Source organism: Sorex araneus, chromosome 10 (assembly GCF_027595985.1).
Source record: "Sorex araneus isolate mSorAra2 chromosome 10, mSorAra2.pri, whole genome shotgun sequence".
Classification (NCBI taxonomy): domain Eukaryota; kingdom Metazoa; phylum Chordata; class Mammalia; order Eulipotyphla; family Soricidae; genus Sorex; species Sorex araneus.
In genome coordinates, this window is record NC_073311.1 from 2,107,231 (window position 1) to 2,126,177 (window position 18,947).

Here is an 18,947-nt window from a genome sequence, read left to right on the forward strand (position 1 = left end):
TTGTCCTCATAGTTTTCCAATCTGCATTTGCTCATTATGTTGTGGTTTTCACTTACCATATTTCTCTATTTCCATCTCCTGTTAAAGAGTTGGTTTGGTCTGGAGGACGATGAGGGTCACATTTGGCTGTTGGCATCTTTTTGGGGGGTTGAGGAGGTGGGGTTGGGTCCACACCAGCAGTGCTCAGGGGTTAGTCCTGATTCTGCACTCAGGAATTAGTTCTGGTGGTGCTTGGGGGAATATATAGAATGCAGGGAATCAAACCCGGGTCAGCCACGAGCAAGGCAGGCATCCTCCCCACTATACTACTGCTTGGGCCCCCTGGATCGCTTCTTAGGTGGTCTTTCCACTGGAGGCACAGAAGGGCTGGAGATGTGAGTCAGGGCTAAGCACTCGCCTCATCTGCTTAAGACCAAGCACGCCCACCAGAGGCACGGAATATCTGATGCTGTCTCATTCCTCACTCGTGGGTCATACTGAATAAATACAGATTGCGGCCGGCAGGTGACCAAAATGGTGATAGTCCATCTTTCCTCCAACTGATGAGCTGGATTCATTTTGTTTTGGGACCATACTCAGTGGAACGCAGGAGGCTCTCCTAGCAATGGTGGGGTGTGGGTCCCAGGGACGCACTCCATCCTGTGAGTGATCTCCCCAGCCCTTAGACTGTTTCTCAAAGACCAAACCCCAAAATCCGAAACTTTGACTTTGTAAACTAGTATTACTGATTCAGACCTTCGGTCTCTTCCAGATCCTTACTGGTGTGGCTGTTCTCAGCCTTGACCAGTGAAAATGTCAGGGAGTTTCTTAATCTCTTGAACAGACTTCTCACAGCTTCCTCGACCTCAGATGTGACAGTTGTTCCCTAGGCTCTTACTAGACACAGGGATCCACCATTCATCTACAGACGGCTGGTTTCTTTGGAGAAAATGGCATGGAGAGCACAACAATGGGGTGGGACAGAGGACTTCACTTTCCAGGTAGGCTCAGGTTGGCGAGTTACACATTGTTTCATTGCTGGGAAACTGAAACTGTTTTAGTTCTGTAAGGGAACCTGAGGCCTAGCTGATTTCTGCTGCCTTTCCGTAGTCAGTTTCACCCTCACAGACCCAGGGAAAGCAGTGAGCTAGCTACTCTGGCATCCAAAGGGACCTGGCCAAAGTGCCCTAATGCTTAACTATAAGTTAAGAGCATAGTCATGGACAAATTTTGTCATGATCCAAAAAGTAATAACTAGATTTGGACCCTGTGGGGTTTGGATGATTAATCCGGCCTGAGCACTGTAGTCTGAGCCTGTGGTGAGGTGTTCCCAGGAGAGTCACCCTAAGCCTTAAAGTTTCTATTACTGTGTCCATACAGAATGATAAATATTAGAAAGGAGAATTAAAGATGTTAATCAAGTTGCAGATCTAAGGACAGGAGAAACACCTGAAGGGTGTTATGCCTCGTGGGTTGCAGGTGGTTGTGGCCCCCAAACAAACAAAAACCAGAGGAACACATTTCCTGTTATTTATAGCTTAGGTATCTAGATTGTTCGTTATTTTAAGCACATCTACAAGGAAAATCCTTGGCCTAATATTAATATTAAAAGAAATTTCCAAAGTGGAATTGTTGGTTTAAAGTTTTTTTAGGTCATTAATAAAAATTATGTTACTGGGCTGGAGCGATAGCATAGCGGGTAGGGTGTTTGTCTTGCACACGGCCGACCTGGGTTTGATTCCCAGGTTCCATATGGTTCCCTGAACACTGCCAGGTGTGACTCAAAAAGCAAAGAAAAAATGCTGACATGGAAGTGAAGCTCTGTGTGACTCAGTGATCCTTTTGGTTTCTCAGAAGTCAAAATTACTTTTCAGAAAACTAATTTCTTTCAACTTAAGTTTCTTCTCTAAAGATGAACTGTCAACTGATCAGTACAACATGGATGATGTTTGCCTAAGCAGCTGACCCAGGCTCAACTCTGCCATCCCAAATGGTCCCCCAAGCACTGCCAGGAGTAATTCCTGAGTGTAGAGCCAGGAGTAACCCCTGAGCATCGCCAGGTGTGGCCCCCCAAAAAATAAATATAGAAAGGTGGACTATCCCTGGCTGACTTACCTATTAATTCTCATCACTCTCTTGAGTCTCCCTGGCCCTGAGATGTTGGGTGTTTTTTTAGTTAGATTGAGTAGAAATAATGAACAGCAGTAGAGGTTTATACTTTCTATTTTTTAATGTTCATTTGTGTGTCAAAGGAGAAATAACAAATCACAGAATTTCTACGTGAACATGTAACTAGGCAGAAAGATTTCTGTAACTGTATGAAAAAAGACAAATCCCTTCTGCGTAAGTCTCCTTCACCCAGCAAGGCAGTCTGTGTTGCTCATGCTTTCCCCCGGGTGCGGGGTTTCAGGAGCCCAGCAGTCCTCAGGCAGCCCTGCCATGCCAGAGGCCCTGGTGCATGCCAGGGACGCGTCCCCGCCCTGGGAGTCGTCTCCCTCGGCTGGTCAGGAAAACGGTCAGAGACACTCTGGACAGCCGTGTCCAAAGAGTAAGGAGCCTTTAAGTTGATTTCATCAAGTCTATTTATTAATGCATTTCAAGTTTCAAAAAACCTTACATCTTTGCACAATACTTTATTTTTTGCAGTTTTTAGTAAAAATTTTCAAAGTGAACAAAAAGATACTGTATAAAACACAGTGGACATTAAACTGACAGTAGTATTAGATCTTATTTGTCTTGATCCTTTCATTTAACCACATCTTGATTTGCAGTGGAAAGAGTTCAGTGCATGTATCTCTTCTCAGAAAACATTTAACTTAGAGTCAAAATAAAAGAGGGCAGTGTGTGACTGCCAAACCCCTACCACAGGATAACATCACAAGCAAAAAATGTACATGGTTCAAAGTCTACCACGCTCAAGAAGTTACTAAGAACCCTTGCAGAATAAAAGTCACCATTTTAGAAAGGCAAGCCCACCTCCAACCTCTGCACAGTCCAAAACCAAAGGCATTTAAATGATTTTAAAGCAATTACATACATATCTACCTACTTGTTTGTTTAGATTTATAGTCTATCTGGGGTTTCATGTACAAAATTTATCTCTAAATCATGTACAAAAAGCTGTATTTTGAAAAAGTCACCACATACTGTACAAGTTTACAAGGAAGAGATCCATTATTTTCTCTAGCATTTTTGGCCTTGCTGGCTTGCGTCACATTATGAGAATGATTGTGTAAACCTTATACTCTTAAGAAAAAAAAAGGAAAAAAAAAAGTCAAAACGCAAATCTAATCAGCTTTCCCTAAATTACCTCCTATGCGAGGCCAGGAAAATCATAGCCTTTTACTTCTAATTTAAGTGATGTCGTTGGAAAACAGAAGCAATAAATACATCATAAGCTTAAAAATGTTTCTGTAATGCCCCATTCCTCTCCTGCATAGCAATAAGCCTATTAATACATTAAATGCATTTGCTTTCTTTCTTTAAAATGCCAATTATTTACATCTGTTTAAAAAATAAATCTGGAATGGGACATTGTGCTATATTACCACCTTCATTGTTGTTAAAATATTTTAGGGAAAATTATCAGAAGGCCTACCTATGTTATTACTAGTTGAGTGATTCACTCTTCTTTAGTGGTTACAAATGATCAGTGACTATATGCTGGGGAAAAAAAAAACTGTTGAAACATTTTCATTAAAAAGAAACAAAAAGACACAGCTTTTTTTCCCATGTCAGACAGAAGGAAAACATAATTAGCATACTTTAGATACATGGGGGACACAAATAAGTGGCTACACAGAAAAAGAATCACTTTGATGAAGTCATTCCTACCAAAGCATGAATAGAAGCTCACCTATCAATTCAAAACTGGAATTGAATTAGAAGTCTAAGGGAGGAAGAACCCAGACACAGACTAAGAGTGAACTCTGAAGTAGTATCTGCCACCCCTGGGCTGCGCTGCGTGTCCTTCAGCGCTGTCACTCCTGTGCTCTTAGCAGCCACGGGGTAAAGACAAAATGAGTATCAGAACCAACTCTATCTTAGGAAAAGGAACGTTGATTCTTGTTTCCAAACTGCCTGTGTAAAGCATTTTAGAATCCTGGACCACTGAATACCACCATTCTCTGTTATCCTGAGTATGTCAATTAAACAGTAATTTTTCATTTAAGAGCGGAAAAATTTTATAATACAAAGAAACATCCATATTGCAATTTGTTTACAATTGCACACAGAAGTACAGTGTCTGTAAGAAATACATATCTGCATATAACAAGGTATGTACATTGGCAAGTGATGTCTCCGATGCTGAGGCGGCTGCACCTCCAAGCCTTGATTGGCAGTTGAAAAAAATAGAGATTTATATTTCGATTTGTGATCAAAGTTTCTCGAGAGCCAAGTTTGCCTGCAAGTGAAGAAAATGCAGCAACGAAGAACAGGGGACATGGGGCACATAATAATATCCTAAGACTTTGTGCCATTAGGTTAAAAATATCTGTCCGTAAGAAAATTGGGTTCCTTTCCCACCCGCCACCCCCGAATTGGAATTTGCAGGCTTTAAATTTTAGGTGATTCCACCCGGTGTGAGGACATGATTTCTTGCCATCTGTCGTCGCCGGGCGTCGGTGAGAGCTAGCGGGGATGCTGACTGGAAGGGTTCTCTTTGGAGTGAAGTTTCCCACTGTAGGCACTAGGAAAACCAAGGCAGGAGCTGCTGTGCTCAGCGTCGCATGTGCCCCATCTGGTAGCTCTCCCGGGGTCGCTGCCGTTGCGGCTGCTGCACGGGCTGTGGAGGCCGCCTCCGCTTCAAAGTGCCTGCGAGCCACCAAAAGAGAAAACATTTTACTAGGAGCTTTGTATGGCGTCAACCTGGGGATTCTGCCTCAGGGTCACACCTGCGGGTGCCTGGGAGCTACTGAGGCAGGCCAGGGAGGAAGCCGGGCTGCTGCATGCCCAGCTCCTGGGCCCTGCGCAGAGCCCCGTGACCTCCCGAGACAGCCGTTATCTCAGTAAGAAAGGTCCCAGAAGAACACTGTCCAACAGAAGCAACGACAGGAGTCGTAGGTGTCACTATATTTTTCTGGGGGCCAACTGAGTAAGGTAAATAAAGGAACAGGCTGTATGATTTGAATAACTGGAGTAGGGGCTGGGGGGCATCACCCGGCAGGAAGAGTGGATTCGCTCCATGCAGGAGCCCAGATCAGCCCAAACCAGCATGAGCAGCTCCAGTCCACTGTGCCCAACAGAAACAAAGGAGCATTGTTAAAGAAACACTTCTTTATTTAATACTCATTCTGTCAAAATCTGGTGTGTATTCTATATTTAAAACACATCAACTGATATTCTTCGTATTTCAAAATGCTAAAGAATCCAGTATCAGATAAATATAGATTCTGAGCAAAGAATCTATGATAAGGAAAAGAGTATTTTTTAGCAAATGATTAACTAATCTAAAACTCAGGAGCCTTGTTTGTCAAACAAGCTTGATAACTAATTCATGATAATTGGTGTGAGGATTAATGCAAATTCAGTACATACCACTTTTTAAGAGGGTTTAATAAAAGACAACTAGGATTTCAAAAACTTTTAAAGGTGAAATCTGCTTAAAGTAAAATCAAGTTTATTGAGTAATGTCCCCCCAGATGAGACCAGAAACTGTAATGTCTCCCATTCCCCTACCAAATAATGAGGCTCTTTAGACCTGCTAAAAGAAAGAGGTTAAAGAAATTGCTAAAATACCAGAGTGCTAACACTGTAAATTCATGTAAAGCATTATGATATTAAGTACAAAAATCAAATTTGTTCTAATGTATGTTATGCCTCAGTGTAAATAATGGGCTCCCTGGGGCCGGAGAGGCAAAGGCGGAAGGACACCTGAGGGGAAACAGGAACTAAGGAGGTCCTTGTTTGAAGCCAATTTGAGAAGACAAGTGGATCTGGCTTATAAGGAAGCTTCTGGAGAAGTCTGTGGAAGCTGGGAGAGGGAAAGAAGGATAGGCTTCACTGCCTAGACAATACAGTTCACAAGAGAGACAGATGCTATTCCAGGCACCCTGAGGGTGGCACAGACCACAGGCTAGGAAGCAGCTGCTTCCTGGCCTTCTCCAAGCTCCTGGAGCTGCAATAAAGAGGGTTCCGCCCAGTGCCCTATCAGACTGAGAGGTACAGGGTGAGGCACCCCGAGGGAATGTCTGCAGGGGTGGAGAGTGGTGATTTGGTGATTTCTCCACAATCAGAAACTCAGAGACCAGGGGGCTGCTTTGCCTGATAAATATCACCCCTAAGGAAAATGGTCCCCCAATATTTCTGGAGTAGGAATATTAAAAATAATAAAAGAAGCACAGCGACAAGATACAAAGACCAATTGCTTAAAAGTAGTCTATCAAAGGGGCCAGAGAGATACTGTACGGGTTAGGGTGCTTGCCTTTGCATACGGCCAACCAGGTTTCAACCCCCAGCACTACCAGGAAATCTCAATCTCTCAATCTATATCTCTCTCAATCTCTCTCTCTCTCTCTCTCTCTCAAGAAAAACAAAAACAAGTGAAGATGATAGAATGTAAAAGAAAAATAAGAAAATAAGTATCAAGCACCAAGCATTCAGGACAGAATTCCACCCCAGTGGCAAGCATTATCCATATTAGATTGCTTTGAGCACTTAAATATTAACTAGATATCTCATTCTAGTAATCCTGAACTCAGTGAGGAAGTGATATAAATTTATAAAGGTTCATTTATAATCCAATCCTACTTGAACAACTGGGAGTTAAAACAATAAATGCTTTGTCCAAACTGGCTCACCTGGGAGAGGTTTGGGAGGGGGCAGCTTTGGATTACTGCTCGGAGTGTGGACACTGCATATCTTGATGAAGCCGGCCATCAACATGATGAGGGCAATCCCCATGAGCAACACTGCCCACCAGTGCGCCTAGAAAGAAACAGATGTTTGCACTGAAAGAATGAATGGTCAAATACTTCATGCTACACAAAAGAGAACATACTGTTTTAGCTTTCAAAGAACACTTATTAGTGGGCATTTGTATAGAATGTCACATAAGGCACATACACAGTCATTCCTTAAATGTTAGAAAAGGAGTGAAATAGTAAAAGGAGTATAAAGGAATAAAAAAAAAAATGACTGTAATTTTATTTCTTAAGAAAACCACCTTAGGGGACTGGAGCAATAGCACAATGGGTAGGGCATTTTGCCTTGCATGCGGCCAACACGGGTTCAATTCCCAGCATCCCATATGGTCCCCTGAGCACCACCAGGGGTAATTCCTGAGTGCAGAGGCAGGAGTGACCCTTGTACATCGCTGGGTGTGACCCAAAAAGCAAAAAAAAAAAAAAAAAAAAAAAAAAAACCACCTTATTTTCCTTTGTCACATATATATTCACACACACATAAACAAAGAGGTAACCCTACATTCAAACTGGGATCATTTTACCTAAAGTCTATACTGCATTTTCATCTATTATTCGGTATCTTCTGGTCTGATACTGCTTCCACTTCAGTTTGACACTCCTGTTGTGTATGTATAGTTTGCTTTTATAAATAACATAATATGAGACTGACATCCAAAGACACTAGTAGAGACAAGGACCAGGAATACTGCTCCATAGTTGGAAGCCTGTTTCATGAGCTGGGGGAGAAGGCTAGAGAAGGGATAGAGAAGGTCACTAAGTCAATGATGGTTGGAGGAACTGTTCAGGATGGGAGATGTGTGCTGAAAGTAGATAAAGAACCAAACGTGATAGCCTCTCAGTATCTATATTGCAAACCATAATGCCCAAAAGGAGAGAATATGGGGGGAACTGTCTGCCAGAGGCAGGGGGAAGGTTCGAAAGGGGGGTTAATACTAGGGACATTGGTGGTGGAGAACGTGCAATGGTGGAGGGATGGGTGTTGGATCACTGTATGACTGAAACTCAAATATGAAAGTTTGGTAACTGTAGCTCACAGTGATTCAATGAAAAATATTTTTTTAAATAATAATAATTTGCTTTTATTTATAGTCTGCAGAGACTTAACTTACTTTAAATTCTTCAATTTGGACAGACTGGATTGGGGAAGGGGACAGGACAGGGGAGTACCATACACAGCAGTGCTCAAGACATTCCTGGCTCTGGCTTCAGGACTACTCCTGGCAGTCTCGGTCATCACATGGGATGGCAGAGATCGAACCCGGGTCAGACACACGCAAGGCGTGTGCCCTCCCTGCTGTGAATATCGCCAAGGCGCCTGGACAGATTTTTAAATACTCTTTAACCGTTACATGTTTTAAATTATCATAGCTAAGACTAAACTTCTTTACTGAAATTTCATTTCCTATTCTTTCACATTTCATCTGGAATTAAAGATCCGTACTGCTGCTATGAATTTATTTTTATATGACATCTTAATTTTACTGACAGATAAATTTAAAGATTAATTATCACTGGAAAATATACAATTCTAAAAACAGGCAAAGGTTACCTTATCTAAGAAACTATGAGTTTTATTTCTGACTTAAATCATACTGAGCAAATAAATTTGCTAATGAAAAACATTTAAGGAACTGGGGTGCCTCAGTGGCAGAGAACAGGCTTTGCCTGTGTGAAGCCCTGAATTGGATTCCCAGATTTGGTCTCCCCCAGCCACACACACAAAATAGCTCTAATATGGGAGATGAACCAAGAGCCGCGGCACGAGAAGCAGAGCCTCCCGCCTACTGACTGTGATCCTGAGGTCTCCTAACCCATTTTGGCACCAGAGCAGATTCTTGCAGCCATGCATTTTGACTGCGAACTGAACTACAACCTCGTGCAGCCCGGGGAGGGATTTTTTCCTCTCCACCCCATTTTTCTGAGTGAAAATGGCGGCAGCGGCAGCAGCCACGCGGTGAGAGCCACCCTCTAAGACCCCTACACCAGGAGGTAGGACTTTCTTTAGTGACGTAGCCTGTAGGTGATCCTGGGAGGGGAGGTGTTCCCGGCGCGCCTTCCGCCCAGAGATGAACCAAGAGCCGCGGCACGAGAAGCAGAGCCTCCCGCCTACTGACTGTGATCCTGAGCTAAAGTATTAGAAACCCAAAACCGCGCGGCCGCGATAGCGGCCGCGCGGGCTCAAAGTCTTCACTTTTACCAAGGAAGAGAAATTATTAGATGATGCTTATTCAGCAGGCCTGATTGTTGGGGAAAATTTCCAATCAACAATAGTGAGTTCTGTATGGAAATATGAAATGTACTCAATATATAGAGAGAATAATGGGAATATCATCAACTACTTAGATGGGGGTGGGGTGGGAGGGGGGTGTATTGGGGTTCTTGGTGGTGGAACGGGTGCACTGGTGAAGGGATGGTGGTTTAATCAGTATTTGACTGTGACTTAAACCTGAAAGCTTTGTATTTTTTTTTGTTTTCACGGTGGTTCAATAAAATATTTCTTTAAAAAAAAAAATAGCTCTAATATAATATTTTGGGTGAATATAAACTTCGTTATAGAAAAATAACTTTTCACTTTTAATTGTAATTCTCTTATGCAAAAATGTACTGACTAAACATCATATGACATAGCCCAAGTTTAAAACTATGAAACATCAAATCAGCTTAACAAACTGTTATAATACATATGTAGTTATTGCTAGTTATTGCCAATGAAACTAAGATTTTCTTTTATTTTCTTCTTTAAAAAAATTTTTTTATTGAATCACCGTGAGACAGTTACAAGCTTTCATGTTTGGGTTACAATCACACAATTATCAAACACCCATCCCTCCACCAGTGCACATTCCCCACCACCAATATCCCAGGTATACCCCCCCTTTCCCACCCTCCCCCTGCTTCCATGGCAGACAATATTCCCCATACTCTCTCTCTACTTTTGGGCATTATGGCTGGCAACACAGAAACTGAGAGGTCATCATGTATGGTCCATAACTGCTTTAATATTTTCTTGAGATAACAAAACAGAAAATATTTGAGAATAGTCCTGGGACCCCACAAGAAACCACACCAAGAAAAGAATTAAAGTCAGGGCGCCCAGGGGCAGAGTAACAGTACGGCGGGTAAGGCATTTGCAAGTGTCCAACCCATGTTTGACCCCCAGCACCACATACGGTCCCTGAGCTCACCAGGAGTGACCCTGAGCACTGAGCCAGGAGTACACCCTGAGCACCATTGGATGTGGCCCAGAAACAAACAAAAATGTAGGCACTCAAGCCTCAAATTTCCAGGAGATTTTGTGCTGTGGAACAAGGAGAGATGCTGACTTGAAAACTCAGCCAAGTCCTGCTGAATGATGCTAAGAAACATCTCTGGACCCAGGTACTACTCCCAGAGAAGAACACTGCTGTGGAAAGAAGCATGAGGGTGGCTGTGTCAAGCCCAGGATGGCGGTACCTGGAGTGCCTGCAGCATCCCAGACGGGGTGCAGGGGCCCGAGGAAGGCAGCCCGGGGGATGCGGAGGGCCCAGACTTCCCGGACTCACAGCTGTGTTTCCACATCCACTGTGCTGGGGAGCAAGTGACTGAGGAGCAGACGCTTGAGTCAAGGGCTGGCACTGGGGCTGTCTCAGCTGCTGGCAGCTCCTGAGTGAGCCCCACCAACGAAGGCCAGCAACAGAGCAAGCTCATGGCTGGGCAGCACTTGCTCAGTCGAGCCAACAGACTCGGACCCTAGCCCTCCGTCAGCTGATAGCAAGGTCATGCCTTCCCACGCATTTCCTGCCAGCAAGAAGCAGAAGTTCAAGTTCACATGACAAGGGTGATGCCTCAGGCGCCAGAGCCTGGTAAGCAGGTCTGGATCTCCACACCCAGGTTATGCAAACACAGGAGACGGCGGGAACTGCTAAATGCGTGGAGCAGAGTGCCCAGCTCTCGGCTAGGGTATTCCAACAGAGGGTCAGCACCATGGCACATTTGTGCTCCGACACTCAGCCCTGGGAGGGACACATGACCACAGACAACAGTCACTCCACAGGTCAGCCAGACTTCAGTCTCCCATCTGCTGCCAGATCTGCGCCAATGGACTTTATCATTACAAGCCACAAGTGACCACAGATCTCTAGTAGACATCTAGGCCCGCAATCAGAGATGCAAACACTGATTTTGATTTTACAAGTCAAACTCCTGATGCTTCCTCAGGTCACTGAGAACTCAGATCTCCACCCCCAGTTTCTCATGCAGCACCAGATATAATGAAGAAATGGAGAAAGGCTTCACCCTCGTCATGGATGGGAACAAAAAGGAAGATCTTCAAACATTCCAGAATTTTCTAAACTCTTTGAGGAACATTTCCAAGCAACCCCAAGCTAGAGAAAATGTTAGGGGTAAATCCAGAAATGAAGGTCCTAAGGAGGAAAAGAAGTCAAATGCTATCTTTTGCCTGACAGGATCAAATACCTAGAAAATCTTAGAGACTTCACCAAAAAACTGTCAAAAAGGCAAAACAGGAGAGAAGCCCCGCTGCACTGAAGCTGGTAGGGTAGTGTCTAGGCCAGACGGCCGGAGCCCGCGCGGAGCGTGCAGGCTGAGCCCCTGCCCTGGGGGAAGGCCCAGGTCTCCATGGGCATCTGCTCCTATCTAAATGGCCCAGCCTGCACTGACTGCCCACAGAGAATGTGGCAGCTGAGCTGGGCAGGCCCAGGACGTCCTGCTGCTGAAGCTCCCCAGGGCCACCGCACAAGAGCAGGCCCAGGCCAGCAGAGTCACATCCCCGAAGTCCACACAGCTGACGGCCCAGCAGGAACAGAAAAGCAGAAGGGACAGTTGTGCAGAAGCCCACCAAGCTCAACCAGGAGCAAAAACCATAGCACAGAGGCTGAGGGAGCACCTAACAGCTCAGCAAATCCCCAGTGACGCGTTATGAGATATGACATTACTGATGTATTATAACCAGAAATATAAAGGACATTAGTTTGTGTCTGCTAAAGGGCGGGGGGGGGGGGGGGGTGGCTGGTGGATGGGTTACTTAAAACACTGGTGAAGGGAAGTCACAGTGGTGACTCAGATGGAATACAGGATACCCAAAATGATTATATTATGAACAGGCTACAAAAGTGCCTGTATAAAGTAACAGGCTACAAAAATCAACACACAAAATATCTATTGCATTTTAAAAGAAACCCAATTACAACTATGTACAGAAATACCGTGCACTTAAGTTTGCACTTAACAAAAAAGGTGAAAGACAAATACTATCACTATCACCGTCATCTGTCATCCCATTGCTCATCGATTTGCTCAAGCGGGCACCAGTAATGTCTCCATTGTGAGACATGTTACTGTTTCTGGCATATCGAATACGCCATGGGTAGCTTGCCAGGCTCTGCCGTGTGGGCTAGATACTCTCGGTAGCTTGCTGGGCTCTCCGAGAGGGGCAGAGGAGTTGAATCTGGGTTGGCTGCATGCAAGGCAAATGCCCTCCCGCTGTGCTATATATCGCTCCAAATACTATAAATCACTACAAAAACAAACGTAAGACTCAGAGAGATCGAAGTCTCTCTATATGTAAAATATTATTTACAACAAAACAAGAAACAAACCAGATTTGAACCATGGTCTGCAATTTGTCTATTCCTATCATTTGTCTTTTTGGTTTTGAACCATCCCCATCAGTCGGGTACTGAAATACTGTTTCTGGTAGTGCTCAAGGGACCATGTAGGGATAGTACTGGACCCAGGGACTCACACACACAGGTCAAGTGATCATACCCAGCCCTGCCATTGTCGATCCTTTACCCACATAGAGCACATCAGTTTGGGAGACTCAACCTACATGGATCCCATCCAACACTGACTACAGTCTGACCTCTATCCCTCTACCTGGGGGAAGCTAAGAATAACTTACTGGCTATGGAAAGAGTCCTGTGATTTGGACAGTTGCTCAAGCAATCAGCACTCACATGCCAAAGAAATGGCTCCCATCTCTAAGCAAAACCAGAAACTACCCCGTATTAAAACACAGATAATCAGTTTACAGCCTTACAACCCCCAGTTCAGATGTTCTGGAGTAGGTCATACAGTGACACTGGTGCGGGGCCACACTGGCATCTTCAGGGTCACTCTCCTCCCTGCAGTGCTGAGGATGGAACCTGGGCCTCAGCATGCTTGAGCCTGTTCCTGAACCCCAGAAAACTGCATTTCAAACAAGTAGACTAATGGTCAAGACAAGATGAGCATTTCTTAGACAGCGTGCACAAACTGGGGCCTGCAGTATAGGGTCATCGTAAGCACAGCAGGAACTTTAATCACCGTTGCCTTCACCAATCGAGTGCCTCAGCTACCGTCTAGGGAGGAACCTCTACTGAGATGAAATCCACAAGTGCAAAGGAACAAGAGTAACACAGGAATGTCAGCAGAAATATGAAATTTGAAACACTGACACATAAGGCAAATTCTTTTAAATGCCTGATTAATCTGCTTTACTGTATAAGTTGCTCTTATGATCAACCCTTTCCCCTCCTTCCCCTTTTTTTCTTTTTGTGATGCAAAGGATAAAACCCCTGGCAAGTGCTCTGCCACTAAGCTATATCGCTGGCCCAGGTCAAAACATGTCTTTATAAATAAAAACTGCACTTACCACAATCCATTCAGCAATATTTTCATAGAGCTCCGGACTAAAAATTGCCTTTTTAAGTCTTGCAAGAGGACCATCAGCGTCTACTAATCTGCACCGCATGAAAACATCACAATAGCCTCTAAAATCATTGCAAGGGGATCCAGGCTGCAGGGTGATAGTTCGGCCAATGAAGTGCTTGCTCCACTGCAGCGACCCAGTGCTGGCACAAGTTAATGGCTCCACTGTGAAAGAAATATCAAAGGTCAAAGAAGGACCACCCACAGCCAACCAGCTGGGCACAGAGGGAGGAAAAAAGACACTGCCTGAAATCATTAACACAGCATGCACTGAATTTCATTACAGTTAGACTGCACACCATGGTAATTTAACTTACATGTTAGAAACAACCAACCAGGAACTCAACTTATGGCATACAATGGCTTTAAACTCTTCTGGCAATATTTATATTGATTACTGGCATACAGTTGCAAGTTTTGGGACTAGTACATCATTTCAAAGATACTCTGGGGACTAAACAGCAGAAACATAATGCTGTACTATTTTGAAATTTTCCTCAAGACGACTGGCCAAACTGGGAACAATCTGTCCAAAATTTTGTTCAAGTTTGGAGTTAGCTTTGGAGTTAACTTAGTTCTTAGGAAGGAAATAATGGGTTGTGAAGCAAAATAGTTTTTTATGGACTAAAATCCTTAGAAAGATGTATTTTGAGGGGAGAGAAAGAAAAGAACGTGTTCAAGAGAAAATAAGGGGGGAAAAAAAAGAGAGAGAAAATAAGAGCTTCGCCAGAGTGGAAAGTATGTGTGGGGGTGGGGTGGGGTGGTCCTTGAAAGAGTGAGGGCACGGTGGGGGAGTGGGGGTATCCAAGGAAGAATGAGGCTTGAAAGAGCAAGCCTGGATGGATTCCTGTTTTCAAACACTCACTCTTCTTCATACAGCAGACATGGCATAATTCCTTGTCATCTTTGCCATCAGAGCTGGCACAGGTACACTCCTCCAAGCCATATTTCTCACATATAGAACCTGCACATTGCTGAAAGGAAATAAGAAACAAACTACTTAATCTCTATATAGATAAGTCCACTGCTCATAAAAACAGGCATGCATATGCTTCCAGTGTCAAACATAATTAAGTAGAAATGTAAAGAAATGTCAAAGGAAGCAGAGAATACTGTCATAACTGAAAAAGAGTGAATGTAAATAAAATAGGAGATCCGGGGCTGAGCAATAGCACAGCGGGTAGTGCATTTGCCTTGCAAGCGGCCAACCTGGGTTCGATTCTGGCATTCCATGTGGTCCCCCAAGCACAGCTAGGAGTAATTCCTGAGTGTGGAGCAGGAGTAACCCCTGAGCATCGCTGGGTGTGACCCAAAAAGAAAAAAAAAGGAAACCTGTTTTAGTTTTGTGGCCACACCTAGTGATGCTCGGGGCTCATTCGCTCATTCCTGGCTCTGTACTCAAGGGACCATATCGGGCACCAGGGATTAAACCAGGCCGGCCTTGTGCAAGTGCCCTGCCCATGACACTATGGCTCTGACCCAAGACAAGAACTCTCCTAAGCAATGGGAAGTGGCCGGGGAACCATGATGTGGCCTGACAGACATGCAGGCCTGAGTACAGACCCCATGCAGTGTCCCTCCAGTGCCAAGTACATACCTGGCAGCTCAGACTCCCAGCCAAGTGTCTGCAAACATCCCCCACAAATAAGGGGGTGCGGCCCTACAGCATGAATAAAAGATGCGCCACAGCCCCGTCCGAAGATGTGGCCTGGAAAGCCTGTGAGCACCACACTAGGGTTCCCAGGGTTCAGAGTATGCCTACAGGGAGCACTGTCCAGGCAGTGAGCCAAAGGCACAGACCACGCAAGCAGCGCTGATGGCACCCCAACCACACCTCAACCTGCCACTGGGGCGCCAGCAGGCTCTGCAGACAGGCCCACACAAGCCCCTGCTCTCCAGCAACAGGAAGGGAAGGGGAAAAGCGCAGCAATGAATGCACAGAAACTGGGGCTTCCAGACACCTGGGCAGTGGCCCAGAGAGCGAGCAAGCTGGAGTGCAGGCCTCGCGTGCTCAGGCTCAGGCTCGAACCCCACCACCAACTGCTCCCCACACGCTAAGGGAACAATCTGTACTATATTGGTCACTGTATCTCTGGAATAAGAGGAAAAAGGCTTCCATTAACATTTAGAGAAAACGGAACCAGAGAGCTCCTTCACGGAGATATGAAAGTCTGAGACCTAAAAGCAGCATAAAGTCACATGCCCCATTACACAACTATTTTTCTCTCAAGAATATCAAACACACAATGTTGAGAAAATTAAAGACAAGCCAGTAGTTGCTCACACGCTGTCACACGCTACCAGGCAGGCACGTGCCCCAGTCCCTGTGCCGTGCAGGTAGACAGGGCGAGGCTATTCACACAGCGCTGGAGTCCATGGACAAGCACCACAAAAAGCAGCTTTACAAGATTAAATGGGACACACATAACCCCAATGCTCACCCCATTAATGCACACTTGTGTATTCCTGTTACAGTCTGTAAAGTTCGGCTTCGGGTCAGACGCGGGGCAGAGCGCGGTGACTCCGTTGCATATTCCTTCTTTTGCACAGTCAGAATCATCCCGACACTTCTCAGTTTTCGATTTGAATGCACACTGCGCTGTACAGCAGGGTCCCTGGCTGGGGCTGGAGGAACATTGAGGGATTCAGGCCACAAGAGTACTTCTCACTCACTTATCTATGCTCCAAGTTTTAATCCTAAATCTCACTTTACAAACAAGGGAGTTACTGGCATATAATTCTAATAATAGAATGAGAGGATACTAAATGTCAACATTCTAATAATTGCAAAAAAATGACTCGGTTTCGGGGCTGGAGAGATAGCACAGCGGGTAGGGCGTTTGCCTTGCACGCGGCCGACCCGGGTTCAAATCCCAGCATCCCATATGGTCCCCTGAGCACCGCCAGGGGTAATTCCTGAGTGCAAAGCCAGGAGTAACCCCTGTGCATCGCTAGGTGTGACCCAAAAAGAAAAAAAAAAAAAAAAAAAAAAGACTCGGTTTCTATCTAATATAGACACAGTATATTCTGCATTCTTTGTCTGCCTTTAGAGAAAGACTACCATGGAAAAAAGAATTAATAGGCAAGTTATTTAATTACTTTATACATCTGCCAATTTACCTATTTTTCTCACATTGATACACTAAAATCCAGGGTAACAAAGCAGTTATTTAAAAAGTATCATGCATACTACTTTAGTTCTTATATCTATCATTACCAAAGTTAGATTTAATGAGTGCCATAAAACTATATATTACTAAACTGCATGAGTGTGAATTTCATATAATCTAAATATGTGATGATTATAAAAATATGGAAAATAGCATTTAAAATATAGGGTCAAAATAATATGTATTTTATTAAGCGTCCTATGTATGTTCTTTTTAAAGACCCTGTGCACACCAGAGCGGATTCTTGCAGCCATGCATTTTGACTGTGAACTGAGCTAAAATATTAGAAACCCAAAACCGCGCGCGGCCGCAATAGCTCAGAGTCTTCATTCTCAGCAATGAAGAGAAATTATTAGATGATGCCTATTCAGTAGGCCTGATTGTTGGGGAAAATTTCCAAACAATAATAGTGAGTTCAGTGTGGAAATATGGGATATACTCAAAGTATATAGAGAATAAAGGGAATATCATTAGCTACTTAGATGGGGGGGTGGGAAGGGAGGGGGGTGTATTGGGGTTCTTGGTGGTGGAACATGTGCACTGGTGAAGGGATGGGGGTTTAATCAGTATTTGACTGACTTAAACCTGAAAGCTTTGTAATTTTTTTTTTCACGGTGATTCAATAAAATATTTCTTAGTAAAAAAAAAAAAAAAAAGACCCTGTGCACAACTAAAAATCACAAGTAGAACCTCACCAGACTGAGATCTCCAAGTCCGCTTGGATCAGGACTGAGCCTCCTCCCCGCAGGTCCCCAGTTTTCCAGAAGTTTGGCAGTCACACCCACAAACTGCCCCTGGTGCCATGTAATCACATCAATGGCCAAGGCCCAGAGACTATAAACTAAAGCTCCCAGAGGAGAGCGCTGCAGAATGCCCTGACCCCACGCCAGGCTGTCTTCACCGGGACACCTCAGAGGGTGGAGGGCTGAGTTTCCCTCCCTGCCCCAAGTAGAACCCCAGCAGCTGAAAACCTCCAGCACCCAAACACGGCCATGCCCAAGGCCACTCTCCACATGCTCAGATGAGCCTCACCTAAAACGGGATGAACCTCACCAGAGAGCAGACTGGCAGGAAAATCCAGATATGCAGGAACCTGTGACTGAAATCTCTAAGCCCACTTGGATCAGGACTGGGCCTCCTCCCCCCCATATCCCGTTTTCCAGAAGCTTGGCAATCACACCCACAAACTGCCCCTGGCGCCCTGTAATCTCATCAATGGCCAAGGCCCACAGACTATAAACTAAAGCCCCTGGAAGAGAATGATACAGAATTTCCTGGATATTATATTCTATCCACAACAAGCAATACAAAACAAATCATCTAGCATTGCCTTTTTGGCAGGTTTGAGTGGTGGTGAGACTGGTGTCGAAATGGCAAATGTAACCAAAGTAGATAGAGAGAGTATGGGGGATAATGTCTGCCACACAGGCAGGGGAAGGGTTGGAAGGGGGATGGAATACTGGGGATTTTGGTGGTGGAAGGTATGACTGGTGAAGGGATGGGTGTTTGATGATTATATGACCCAAGCTAAAATATGAAAGCTTTGTAGCTGTATCTCATGGTGAATCAAAGAAAGGGGGGGGGGAATAATAATAAAATACAGTTAAATTCAGAATAGAATAAAAAAAAAGTACTGTGGAGTTCATGTTCAATTCAATCAGCTTAATCAATGGCTGAATAAATAAGAGTACTCCTACATTATTAAGAGATAAAAATCACAAGTAGATCTAGTTGTTAACCACCATTCATTATGTATTGCTATTCCAGAAAAATAAATAGCACAAAGATAAAGTTTCAAAATCATGTGCATATCTTAATCTCAGTTTTGAATATGCCTGAACTGTGTTTGAGTGGCTTTATACAGAACATGAATGTTACATGGTACCTGCACTGCTTTCCAGGTTTCAGCTTGCATTTTCTCCCCTCTGGCTGGTTTGCATCATAGCAGCATTCATCTTTACACTGATCACTGTAGCCACAGTCACACTCTTCACCTTCCTCCACCATTCCATTTCCACAAATAGGTTGGCCAGATTCTGAGAAAAATAAACCATATATAGTAAATGTTGTATGTATACATTAATTTTATCTAAAATTCACAAATTGGGCTGGTACAGTGGATGTGGCAATTGCCTTCAAAGAGGCAGACTCCAGTTAAATCTCCAGCATCCCATATGGTCCC

At 44.3% G+C, this 18,947-nt stretch overlaps 1 protein-coding gene across 1 annotated transcript in view; it reads right to left on the reverse strand.

The window, feature by feature from the left end:
- Nucleotides 1-2,184: 2,184 nt before the first annotated feature.
- Nucleotides 2,185-18,947, reverse strand: part of ADAM10 (ADAM metallopeptidase domain 10) — a 116,562-nt gene continuing 99,799 nt past the window's right edge. Inside the window, exons 11-16 of the mRNA XM_055118351.1 lie at nucleotides 18,651-18,801; nucleotides 16,037-16,220; nucleotides 14,461-14,569; nucleotides 13,540-13,760; nucleotides 6,780-6,906; nucleotides 2,185-4,794 (exon numbers count right to left, since the gene is read on the reverse strand). Coding sequence (XP_054974326.1) covers nucleotides 4,700-4,794; nucleotides 6,780-6,906; nucleotides 13,540-13,760; nucleotides 14,461-14,569; nucleotides 16,037-16,220; nucleotides 18,651-18,801 — 887 coding nt within the window. The 3' untranslated portion in view covers nucleotides 2,185-4,699. The remainder of the gene's footprint in view (nucleotides 4,795-6,779; nucleotides 6,907-13,539; nucleotides 13,761-14,460; nucleotides 14,570-16,036; nucleotides 16,221-18,650; nucleotides 18,802-18,947) is intronic.